The 12,693-nt window shown below is 33.4% G+C and overlaps 3 protein-coding genes across 3 annotated transcripts; 1 reads left to right on the top strand and 2 right to left on the bottom strand.

Moving 5' to 3' along the window:
• Positions 1–129: 129 nt before the first annotated feature.
• Positions 130–1,999, bottom strand: LOC130662812 (uncharacterized). The gene is made up of 3 exons (XM_057461745.1): positions 1,661–1,999; positions 750–927; positions 130–635 (listed from the first exon to the last, which is right to left on the bottom strand). Exons 1-3 carry the CDS (start codon positions 1,855–1,857, stop codon positions 162–164), a joined length of 849 nt encoding a protein of 282 aa, XP_057317728.1. The 5' UTR covers positions 1,858–1,999; the 3' UTR covers positions 130–161.
• A 3,174-nt stretch (positions 2,000–5,173) lies between these two features.
• On the bottom strand, positions 5,174–7,239 carry LOC130613067 (uncharacterized). The gene is made up of 4 exons (XM_057434383.1): positions 6,241–7,239; positions 6,116–6,163; positions 5,613–5,792; positions 5,174–5,524 (listed from the first exon to the last, which is right to left on the bottom strand). The coding sequence occupies exons 1-4, from the start codon at positions 6,275–6,277 to the stop codon at positions 5,286–5,288; spliced, it is 504 nt and encodes a 167-aa protein (XP_057290366.1). The 5' UTR covers positions 6,278–7,239; the 3' UTR covers positions 5,174–5,285.
• Positions 7,240–8,201: 962 nt separating this feature from the next.
• Positions 8,202–10,886, top strand: LOC130612382 (uncharacterized). The gene is made up of 4 exons (XM_057433687.1): positions 8,202–9,538; positions 9,617–9,664; positions 10,012–10,191; positions 10,279–10,886. The coding sequence occupies exons 1-4, from the start codon at positions 9,502–9,504 to the stop codon at positions 10,515–10,517; spliced, it is 504 nt and encodes a 167-aa protein (XP_057289670.1). The 5' UTR covers positions 8,202–9,501; the 3' UTR covers positions 10,518–10,886.
• Positions 10,887–12,693: the final 1,807 nt, after the last annotated feature.

The raw sequence follows: 12,693 nt of genomic DNA, 5'->3' as shown, positions 1-12,693 counted from the left end.
AACAGATTGCATGTTATATAGGATAGTCGTCATTACACACTAGACGAAAGCGGCGGTAGTCTGCAAGGAGTTTATTGTGATGAATAAAATGAATATACACCAGCGCGATATATTTTGGAGACAGTTAAGTAAGATAGAAAGGTGTTTTTTACTCAATAAATTTATTCTTTGCACCCTTTTACAATTAAAAACGGACGCACAATAGCAGCTAACAAATTCTTCATGAAAAAATGAAATCCTGTTTGTAAATTCTTTTCGTGGTACATAACAGCTATTCTTATGGTACAAAAGAAAATGTCCGTAAACACAAGTGTTAGTATGGAGCCAAGAACTCTCAATGCATGTGGATCATCCTTATCATCTTCCTGTAATCTCACAGGAAATGCTAGTAATACAGTGGACATACCAAGAGCGATGTAAAATAATACAATCCAACCTGTCGAATATTTCTGTACGCAACCGATATCCAATACTAAATCCATTATGTCAAAGGCGTTTAAGAATTCAATTGCAACGGCAAAAACTTCACCATGCTTATAATTTCTGTCAGGGAAAGGATACAATAAGTAGGTAACAACTAGAACAGGTAAAGCGATTTGGATCACAAAGAAATCAAACTTTGGTAACTGGAGGTCCTATAAAAACAACAACAACAACAACAACAACAACAACAACAACAAAAATCTTTTTTTTATTTCTTCCCTATAGTTTTTCGCAGAAAATTTTTAGTAGCAAATAAAAAAACTTACAAAGCAAGAAATTTCATGATGGCCATCAACTGTTTTGTTCATTTCAGATTTGCTGCTGAAGAATGGATTGATAGCCATGTACTGATGGTGAAGATAAATACCATAAGGTGCAATGGTCAGTAAAATAAACATCAACATTGGAAAATGACACCACGTTTGTTTAATAATAAAGTGACTCCTGAAAGAAAAAGGAGGAAAATAAGTAAAAGCAGTAAAGTTGAAAAATAATATAAGAAGTCCTTAGTATCCTTAGGAGAGGCTTTAGCACAAGCTTTGATGTGAACGTCGTTAGTATCCTTAGGAGAGGCTTTAGCACAAGCTTTGATGGGAACGTTAGATACATATTCACTGCAAAAGAAAGTATAATGCCAAAAAAAAAAAATACTTTAGTACATAAAGTTAAGCAAATAATAACAATATTATTTTCAAAATAAAGCAAGCCAAGCAAACTTTATGTTTGATTTGCAATTAGGTAATAATTCTCCGACTTTAACTAAGGGATGAAAAAACAAAATGGCAAAACTTCTTTTTGAGAAACAAATTAAAAATTTTTATTGAGATTTCTAAGAATTGAATCACAATGGTGTCGTGTTAGTTAGTATTTTCATGCTTTCTATAAAAGTCAACAACGGGTGATAAAATAGGAATTTATGAATGGAAATATATATGTTGTAATTACAGACTCGCCTAAACCATTTTATTGCATATTTTGCTAGCGAAAACAAGGACATTGTGCTCACTCGTTAATACTTCATATATAATGATCCTATTTTTAATTTGAGCCAAATTGTTTATCTATTTTTGGAAAGAATTAAAGAGTCACGATTGTTGTTATGGCAATACAGTATTCTTTTGTTGTTACGTCTTGTTTATTCAAACTTTAAAAAAAGTATAATAACTTTTCCACTCACTTTTTCACCAGTGCACATAAAATCATAATAATTTGTACCACGATAAATGCTAATGACAATACTACACCCATTGCAACTGTAGTGGTCTTATGAAAACTTGAAAACGAATCAAGGGTTAATCCAAGCCTCCACCATAGAATCCCATAATACACCACGTATAACACATGAACAAAACTGACTCTCGCAATGTTAAACATATTTTGTTGGTGATTCCAAGTTACTAAGTTTTACGATTCTTCTAAAAACTGCTGCTATCGGCCTACTAATCGACATTATTTAGTTTTATCGACAATTCTGTTGCTACTTAGCTGTACAATTTCAACAAAAAATACTCGTTTCGCAACTCAGGTTAGGTTTTTGTCTCGATATTTGCACTTGCATTCAAGACGCTGCGATAAAATCACAATATTTGTTTAACAAGTAAACATTGACAAGTTTAAAATGCGTGAATCTTTTATAAAAATAACATCTATATATAATTGGAAATGCAAATTTTGACAAAGATTCAAGCTTTTTTTCCCGACTATTTGGATGGGGATGTAAAAATCAAAAACTGAACATAAAAGTTTTTAGTAATTATCCTTTTTTATATATATTTTTATAATGCCGATTTTATGGTATTAAATATTTGAAAGTGGAATGATTTCACACCATTCTTTCTTCCTACCGTCGGACTGGTGTACACTTTTTTATTTGGGAGGGACTCCTGGATGCGATTAAGTTTTGTGCAGATGAAAATTTGCGGCTTTCCTTCAAATGCCTGAAAACCTGTCAAATTAAATCGACAAAGACTTCAATATCAGTTGACCTCTCATGTACTATTTGCCGTGAAACGGCACCTTTGTTTTTGTTCCTATGTTCTTTATGGATTTGACAACAGGACATGTGTTAAAAAGTATATCTACCGCAGCAGCAGCTACAACTACCTAACTCATCTAGAAGGTTTAAGCATGTTACATTAATTTACAAAGTTATGTAATTGCTTTGGTCGCCTGATTTCTGAGTCGTTTGTGTTTATTTATTTTTTTCCTCTACTAACAAAGTTAACGAATATTTATCTCCAGAATCTGATTTATTAATACCCGTACTAGTCGATAGCTAGTCGTTAGTTAAATCTACGGGTTTGCTCTTCCCTTTTATAAGATAATTCGTGTTTTCATAGCATGTCTTTTTTCTCGCACAAAGAAAAACAATACACGGCTATTATTAGATGGAGAATATAAAAATGGCTGCGTCGCAGCTTTGTTTAGAATTTCCTGCAATGTTAAAAACAATACATGGAGCGACAGTGTTTTTAGGGGTGTGATACTCGGGATATGTACGATGGACAATATTCTGAATACCGGAATATGTACGAAGGGAGGGTCAGTGGGTTATTTCACCGGCTAACAACTTGTCTCTATAAAACTAGCCGTATTCTGTTAAAAATTGTAGCTGAAGCCATAGAGATATTATGCTGAAGCACAACTTTCTGCTACGAATGCACAAATAAGAAATGCTTCGGATTTGTGGCTGTGACGGGTTAACATATGTGGAACAGAATTTCACGACGATATATACGAGCCTGTGCAATTTTTCCCGGATAGCGACTAGTCTTTTAAACAGTAGTCGTATGTTGTCTACCTGCTCGATATGGTTCAGCGTGGCGTTATCTCGAACATTTTCACATAATACTTCAATTACTTTATGATAACGGGCGAACAACGATGTCGAAATAGTGATTCCGTAACAAGTTGGATAAAAGGCTGCGGAGCAACGACTTTGAACAAACAGAAAAAAGACAGCTACAGAAAACCTCTGAATGTAAGCCTTTAAAAGCATAAACCCACCCTTCCATAGGTTTAATGTGGTGACTTTATAAAATCTTACCGATGTATAGGCTTAGCGAAATATGAGGCATCGGCTGGTAGTGTTAAAAATACAATCCTAGATCAATGATGTCTTCTTAAGGTGCAAATCTAGATATTATTGGAAATAAAAGGGTATGTTGATATTGTGTGAAGTATCAATAAAATTCGATATTTAAATCAATTTCTTTTTTTGTTTCGCGTGATATAATATTTTTCCTGAATGGATGCTATTATATTTTAGATAACACTCGCGTATAAGCCCATCATTTGGGTAGTCTGTCATAACTAACTTGAATTCAGAAGTGTGCCGTGCTCCAGAAAGTTATCCTGTTCAAACTATATTGGAATTCACCAGTCGGACATATCATAATAAGCGCATAACATATTACATTTGCAAAACATTTATGTTTACTTTGCATTTGTCTGGTTCACAAAAGCTGTTGTTTAATTTAGAAAAATTAGTCGTTAGCTCGTGGAAAAATCCACGGGTTCGCCCGTCGCAGCTAAGCTACCATTTTGTGTGACAGACAGACGGACGGACAGACGTATAAGGGCATTATAATATAGAGTAAAGTGCAAACATTATAGGCAATTAACTTTTATTGTTCCTCTTATAAAGTTTCTTTGTAGTAAAGTAGTGAACGAGCAAGGTTACAAAAATTGCTTTCCTGAGAAATTAACAGAAATGAGAAGGACAATAAATTTTTGAGAGGTTTCTGTAAGTGGTATTTTGTATTTTTCATTTATTTTAATTCTACCTTCAAATTAATAGATTCAATAGTAAAAGAATATCTACTAATTCAGTATTTATTTTGGAAGTTTTTTCTTCAACTTTAAACATTGGCAGTTTCTGTTTTTCACAAAAATCTACAAAATTTAATTGAACTAAATGTGATTTTTTAAAAGAAATTGAAGGTCAAGAATTGTTTTTAACTGAGAGCTCTTCATAACCTCAAGAAAAATGTTAAACTCTTTTCTCTGTCACAGGTACTCTTAGGCGAGAACGTGCGCTAAATTTTAATACATGCTTTATTATTACTTCGGATGTGAAAGAGGCAACTTTAGGTAAGACCACTGGATAAACTAAGTTTCTGCTGACGTCAGCAAAATACCCAAAACAACCTATTTTTCCATTTTCCATCTTCCTAAGTGGATTTCTCCACCGGTCATATCGACTATTAGGCCAATAACAACTTCAGATATAAAGAAGACATCACACTGCCAGGTACTAATAAATAATAGTGAGTGGCGTATACTAACATTGCCAAAGTTTTAAAAATGCCAAAGTATCATCACCGGCTTGATAGTCTACTTTTTTATTCCAGTGAATACCAGAAAAACATTATTTAATAATAAAACATAAATGTACGGTACAGCACGCATCAGGCCACGGAATTTATCAGCCAACATAAGTCCCAAGTTATTGACTAAGGGCAACTAAACAGTCAAAATACTCTTAAAAATATCATGATAACTAATCTGTGATATAAATGATGCGCTTTGACAGAGTTACAAATACAGTAACCGTGAATGCAATAAGACCGATGACAACACACAGCGGTTCCACGACAAAGAGAATATAAGTAGGGACAGCAACAACTGATGTTCGTTTACATCTAAGACATTGATTGAAGAAAAAAATATACATAGAAAGAATAAACTGTTGTTTATATCATTATATGATTTATTTGATTATAATATGGACAAATTATATTTAATGCAAAAACCTAAAATAATACGTTAATCCCTTTTTCTATTTTTAAGTAAATTTTATGTTACAAGGGTTTGGTGTAATATTGTCCTTCGTAGAGACAAGCATTCTTCTCCTCGTTAAATTCCAGTCCAGCTGGGCAGTTGACGCATCCAACAGTAACACCATTCCAGCAAGCAACGTAATGTTTTGATTGGGAAGGATCTCTGATGTTTCCTTTAAAGTTTGGTCCTCTGCTTGGGCACTCATCAGGGCAGGTGTATGTTGGAACTGGTGCCCATGATTGTGTAGTGTGACAAGCATCTAAGTAAAAATAATGAGGTTAGTCAAAAAATAATGCTTTGTGAAAGGAATAAAGTAGGCTGAAACAAAAATGGAATTTAATTCTTACCATCCATACTGTACAAGCATTGGTTACATTCTTTTTTGAATTTCATGTTCATTGGCCAACATGCTTGACAATAAGCTTTTCCACCGACGCACTGTACAAAGTAGCTCTCTTTTTTACCATTACTGGGATGGTCGTAATTATAATTTCCATCAGAATGGCCAGCACACATGCTGTTAGGACCTATTAGAAAATTAACAACTAACGCCTTCCTTGTTATGAGAAAGAAAGTGATTCTTAGAAGAACCTCATTTTAACCCATAGCAAGTCTGAGTATAATTATTATGATTAGAGATGACTACAGCGCTATTTAGTTAATATTCCTCTTTTTTTAAATTAGACTTAAGAAACAGGCTTCTTGATTGACTAAACTCTCCAGTGTGTTGTGACAATAAAACAAATAAAGAACAAGAAAGACTTTCCGAGACTCAAGAATTACGAGATGTCTTATTTAAACTCCGAGTAAAGTAGTTAGTTACGAAAAGAAAGATTTTAAAACAACTTACATGGAACAGGTGGAGGTGTTGGTCCAGTACCATCCATGGCAAATGCACCTAAGAATATGAAATACTTTTATGTCGCCGTCATGTATCAAACGGTTGTATAAAATGCTGAAATAATTTAAGCTTACCTGCAGTCAAGGCAAAAAGCACAACTAATGACTTCATTTTCTTTTTGTATAACGAATGTGCAATCTAATATCAAAATAAACCAATGTATCTTTTTCGTTTTTTCTTGAATTGACAATAACAGCTGAGATATCGACTTAAATACCTGTTCTAAACAATGCGTTACATAAAAATCTTCCTAATTATATTACATAATTTTTAATATAGTTTCTGTATCCGTAGTGCATTACCCGGACGACATCATTAGTAAAAATAACTTTTTATAGGTGTGTTGGCAAGAGTTCCGATAAAATCACAAAACGCATCGAATTTTAATCAAATATTTCAAAATGTTTTGTACTTGCTGTTGTTTAGCTTTAAGAAAATATTGTACGACATATGTGAAATGAGCATGCAGAGGTTTACCAAAAAATGTTAAAATAGTAAATGAACAAAGTAATTTTGGTGGGGATGTTGATTGCCCATCGTTATTGGTAGCATATCTGGAGGTTTCCGTTTTATAACTACTCAAGATGTTTTAAAATTTTCAACGTTTGCTAAGGCACTTACTTGACAGGGGCGCGATGTGTGCAGGTCATAACAAAGGGAAAATACAAAAAAATCATATCGTAGTTTAAATTCTTATGGGACAAAGTAGTTTGACTAACTAGATGAAGAAACAAACCTGATTTCACGAGAATGTCTCATTAATTTTAACAAAGGATGAAATGTTAAGGCAGGCGGTTATTTAAAAGAGCACTAACTAGGGAACAGCGTTAAAGAGAGTCGAGGCGTTAATTAGAGAACACCATTTGACCATTGTCGATTTTCAAATTCCTGCATCATCAAAACTTCCCACAATTTCCTGTATCAATAACAAAGAGTGGATGTATTATAGTTGTGACGTATCCTCATAACTTATTCAATTAACTGCACGTTAATGACATGATATTATCATGAAATGCCACAAACAAAAATGAAGTATTACACATATTCATATAACATTCAAAAAACACAAGAATGTTGATCATCTCTATAGTTGGCAACAAAGACTGCCAGATATTGAACAAGAAATGTTGTAAAACATTAGAATAACAGTTGTGCTTTAGAGAAATTTTTTTGGTCAGTAGAAATGCGTTATTAAAAATTTTCTTTCCCAACGGTAAATCTGACCTGCCTTGAGCGACAACTTTTTTGGTCGTGCTTATAAGTTAGATCAACAATCGCCTATTCCCAAGAAAAACATTTATTGACGTGGCTGGTCAGTTTAGAAAGTAATATATTTAACAGAAAGAGCATAACAGCTATGAAACTTTTATCACGTATTATTTGCGGTAGGGTTCTCCATTCACAATTTGGTTGCGTATTAAAATTCAACGTTGGTGCTAAAGCTGTTTTAAGCCGTAGAATAACCGTAAACAAGTTGAATCCAGAAAAAAATTAATAAAAAGTTCAAGGGCATTCATGAAATGAATTGCGGGAAACATTAAATCTTAAAAAGATGTCCGCTGTGAAAGTTGACATAATTAAGCTTCTGTAAATCCTTTCCCTGGAGATTTATGTTATTATTGTATCCGCAGGATTCTAAGCCATCTGCAAAATTTTTAAAGCCAAATTGTAAACCCCGACCATACATTTCACTGCAGAGATTTCGGCAAGCGGTGTGAATATTCTAAGTCGATCACAATTTTAACTTTGTTATACTTTCAATTCATTTTTTCAAATAAACAAGCTAACTAGCATCGTCCAAATAAACTTAAGATGCTTCAAGTGAACAATTCCTTTCCAGGAGACGGCTTACCAGCAGATAAAAAGTCCATTTTATCTAAACTACCAATTATTATTTAGTCAGCTTAGTTACAATACGTTTTTCAACGACCGAATAAATCAAGTTATATCGTGTAAAAACTGAGTTTGCCTTTAAATATCTCTTTGCTAAATCAAGAAGCATTGCAAAAGGTGAGTAACTGAGAAACGAAAAATTGGCGCAGATATGGGAGTTGTAATAAACATATAAAATTTTATATTTGTATGACACTCTTGATACATAAATTGCAGTATGATTTATTGTTTGTATTTTTGGAAGTGCGTCTGAAATCATGAGCATGTGAAAGCCCATATAACAGCAAAATGTATACTGCAACATCTTTCCAATAGCTCAATGTATAAAAGTTATTCAACACCTGAAGATTCTGGCCTTTGAATATTTTGAATAATGACATGCCAAAATATTATGAAAATCTGACTGTTTTCCTGTTTTTCAAATAAAATCTGAAAAAGTCGGGAAATCGGTTCATCACCTATCAAAACTTTAGCGCAATTATTCGTCTAAATGAAAGAATTTTATTCTGCAATTGTTTCAAATGGTTCCATACAAATTTAAGAGGAAGGTTTAAGAAATGACCGATTTCTACGGCAATTGAAGGAATGGGAACTTGGAGCCCGGTGTCTAATACCTTAATATTAAAACTTATTCAGTATCAAACTTATGCAGCATGACCAAAAGGTCTGTCATGTGTAGTGAGGTATTTTAGTGACATCGTACTTGTCTCATCATCTAGTTAGTAATGAGATACGGGTTTTTTTTTGTTTTTTTTGCTCTTATTTACATTTTTTCTTTATTATGTACCATATATTTTGTTCCACTGTCAAGTAAATGCCTTTCCAAACGCCGAATATTTCATTACATCAGGAGCAGCCATTAAAACCAAACACATCACCAGATACATTTTTTTAACGGGATTAACCTAAGCATTTGAGCTGCCATATTGAATTGAAAGGCGGTTTATAACGGGATGCAATCAAATGCCCCCACCAAAACAAAACGTCTTTGTTTATTAACTTATTTCTTTTGCGGTTTTTTTCCATACTCAAATCACATATCAAATGGGGTACAATGTTTTCTTTAGATGGAACAACGGTAAGTACTAAAACATTTGAAGTATTAGAGCGATAATTGATGCGTTTTCGTTGCGTTGGTGGAATTGCCATTTCATCGGAACACTTAGATGAATCAGATACTATCTTTAGACGTAATTTTTGTATTTAGCAAGTTGTTGCTACACACGCGTCAAAGTTATTCTTGTTGAGGTTTTCCGGGTAATTCATTACGGATAAAGAAACAGTATAAAAAATTATATTAGATAATTAGAAGGATTTTTATGTAACGTATTGTTTAAAACAGGGTATTTAAGTCGTTATCAGAGCTGTGTTTGTCATTCAAGAAAAGAACGAGGAAGACATATCAGTCTATTTGATTTACATATTCATAATACAAATAGAAAATGAAGTCATTAGTTGTGCTTTTTGCCTTAGTTGCAGGTAAGCTTAAATCTTTTTAGTATTGGATTCCTCCGTTCCAAAGATGACAGTGAGATAAATGTATTTCATTCACTTTAGGAGCAATTACCATGGATGTTACTGGACCAACACCTCCGCCTGTTCCATGTAAGTAATTTTAAAACCTAGTGGCTGGCTACTTTACTTGGAGTTCAAAGACATCTCATAATCCTTAAGTCTGTTAAATTTACATTTCTTTCTCATCGCAACATAACAAATAAAACTTTTTCATATGATTTTATTGCCTCACCAGACTAAAAAGTCTCATTGCTCAAGTAGCCAATACTTTTCAAGCTTAATTTAAAGGAAGAGAAATCTTACGGAAATAGCCTAGCAGTGAATTTTAATCACAATACTGTCATTTGGACTTGTTGTGTGTTAAAGTTCTTTTCTAAGAAACCTTTTTAGGTTTCTACCTTGTGACAAGAAGGTATTAATTGTCAATTTTCCAATAGGTCCCAACAGCATGTGTGCTGGCCATTCTGATGGAAATTACAATTACGACCACCCCAATAATGGTAAAAAAGATAACTATTTTGTACAATGCGTCGGTGGAAAAGCTTATTGTCAAGCATGTTGGCCAATGAACATGAAATTCAAAAAAGAATGCAATCAATGTTTGTATAGTATGGATGGTAAGTATTGGATTCCACCTCTGTTTGAAGCTACTTATTCCTTTCACAAAGAATTATTTTTTGACTAACCTCATTATCTTTGTTCAGATGCTTGTCACACTACACAATCATGGGCACCAGTTCCAACATACACCTGCCCTGATGAGTGCCCAAGCAGAGGACCAAACTTCAAAGGAAACATTAGAGATCCTTCCCAATCAAAACATTACGTTGCTTGCTGGAATGGTGTCACTGTCGGATGTGTCAATTGCCCAGCTGGACTTGAATTCAACGAGGAGAAGAATGCTTGTCTCTACGATGGAAAATATTATACCAAACCCTTGTAAATGTAGCATAAAATTTACTTAAAAAGAGAAAAAGAAATTAACGTATTATTTTAGGTGCATTAAATACAATTTGTCTATGTTATAATCAAATAAATCATATAATGATATAAACAACAGTTTATTCTTTCTATGTATATTTTTTTCTTCAATCAATGTCTTAGATGTAAACGAACATCAGTTGTTGCTGTCCCTATTTCTATTCTCTTTGTCGTGGAACCGCTGTGTGTTGTCATCGGTCTTATTGCATTCACGGTTACTGTATTTGTAACTCTGTCAAAGCGCATCATTGATATCACAGATTAGTTACCATGATGTTTTTAAAAGTGTTTTAACCTTAGGTTTGGTCTTAGTTCTGTGTTGATGAGAATCCTTCTGCGCTATTGTTGCTGGAACCTATATCTACGCTATATTAATGAAGTAATGTGCGGAATTAATTTCCCGCTGCAATGCATCGAGTAAAAAGATACTATGAACCATGTGATAATACCTTATTAATGCTAAAACTTTTAAACATACAGTCAATATTTCTCATTACTTAAGAACAACAACCTCTATCCCATGGCCTGTGAAGTTTTTCGATATGATATCAAAAATCGCTACAGGATCTGTGATCGAAATATTTCTACTTATTCGTAAGACTGTTTTTTCGTTTTACACTAACTCCAGACATAATTTCTAAACATTCGTAAAACCCTGTATTTCCAAGCTTGTTCTCGTAAATAGAATTAAATGAACACGCTATAATTCCAGACATATGGCCATTTTACTACGTAAAAGGTACAGTACACAACAGGTCTATAAATATCTATCCTCTGCCAACCATAAAGTCAGTAAAAAGTTTGTAGCTTGATAGATAGGTACAAACATATAACAACTAAACTAGCTAGTTACAAAACTGTAAAAATTTAAAATATTAGCTAACTACATCGTTTTAAGCCTGTTTCAATGGGTTCATACTTGCTTCGTTTCAAACAAAATGACGTCATAAAACAACATTTTGCTGACTTCATCATCTTTACTACATCGTGTTCATGGAGAACCTTCGGGCGCTAAAACCAAGCTGTGCTGCAAAAGCATACAAACAGCGATGCTAGGCTACGATGGATTCCCGTAGAATTTTTCCAACGCATTTTGTGTACCATAAGGAAATTAATTGTCCCGAGAACTATTTTTTTCCACATTTAATTTGCGCAAAGTTCGTAAGTCCTAATATTTCCTAGAATTGAATTTAGCGAATTTCAAGAAAAAAGATTGCAAAGCTTTTATGTAGCAGTCGTAAAATCAAGACTGTTCAAATTGAAATTTACCTATGTTTTTACCAGTTCTTGGTAAATCAGCAGAAAAACCATTGTAAATCGAATTTCCCAATAACATTTGCGGAAATCAATTTTCGTGAAAATGACAAAAAGTCGCGAAAGGTAACATAAATCATTCCTGAGAAATTTGGATATTTCTTTTCCCTTTTTTTAAAAGGCAGTTGTTGTATAAAGACGGCCGTTGTGGTTGGTTTAATATGAGAGCGTTAACAATGATTGGATTGGTCGTCGAAAAGCCGATGAAAATATAGACCTATGGCGCAACTCCATAAAGTTTACGTAGAAAATAATAAGTTCACCTTTGTGGATTTAGATTTTCATGTGTTTCTGTTTATTAAGTTAACAAAAATTGAAGTTCACCTCCCCGAAAGTAATAATATAAGCTATTTTGGTTTATTAGATCAACACACTCAAAACTTTAGAATCAGTTCGCTTCTCAATGTTTTTAGCAACTTTAAGACTTATAGATGTTGACACAAATGTTACTACTTCAGATCTTATTAGATCCACATTTTTAAAACGTACAAATTGCAGCTGGCGCTGAACTACACATTTATAAAGTTCACCTTACGTAGCATGTCGGTCGCGGAGTAATGAGAGTTATACTCTTGTTGTTGTTTTTGTTGCAAATTTTAATTAATGCATTAATGTCTTGATGGGTGATTGTAGAGAAATTGTTGATGTGATTATCAGCAATATATAAAGAAGACAATAAAGAAGTCAATATTATGATCATATTAGATGATTTGTCAAAATATTTGCTGTGAAAAACCTCATCGAACCCGAAACTTCCTGCGGAGACAGTAATAAAAACAATTTCCAGGGGATGTATATATGTGGTAATTTAATTATATTAACTT

This window comes from Hydractinia symbiolongicarpus, chromosome 10 (assembly GCF_029227915.1).
Source record: "Hydractinia symbiolongicarpus strain clone_291-10 chromosome 10, HSymV2.1, whole genome shotgun sequence".
Taxonomy (NCBI): Eukaryota; Metazoa; Cnidaria; class Hydrozoa; order Anthoathecata; family Hydractiniidae; genus Hydractinia; species Hydractinia symbiolongicarpus.
This window is presented reverse-complemented; position numbering and strand designations above follow the sequence as displayed.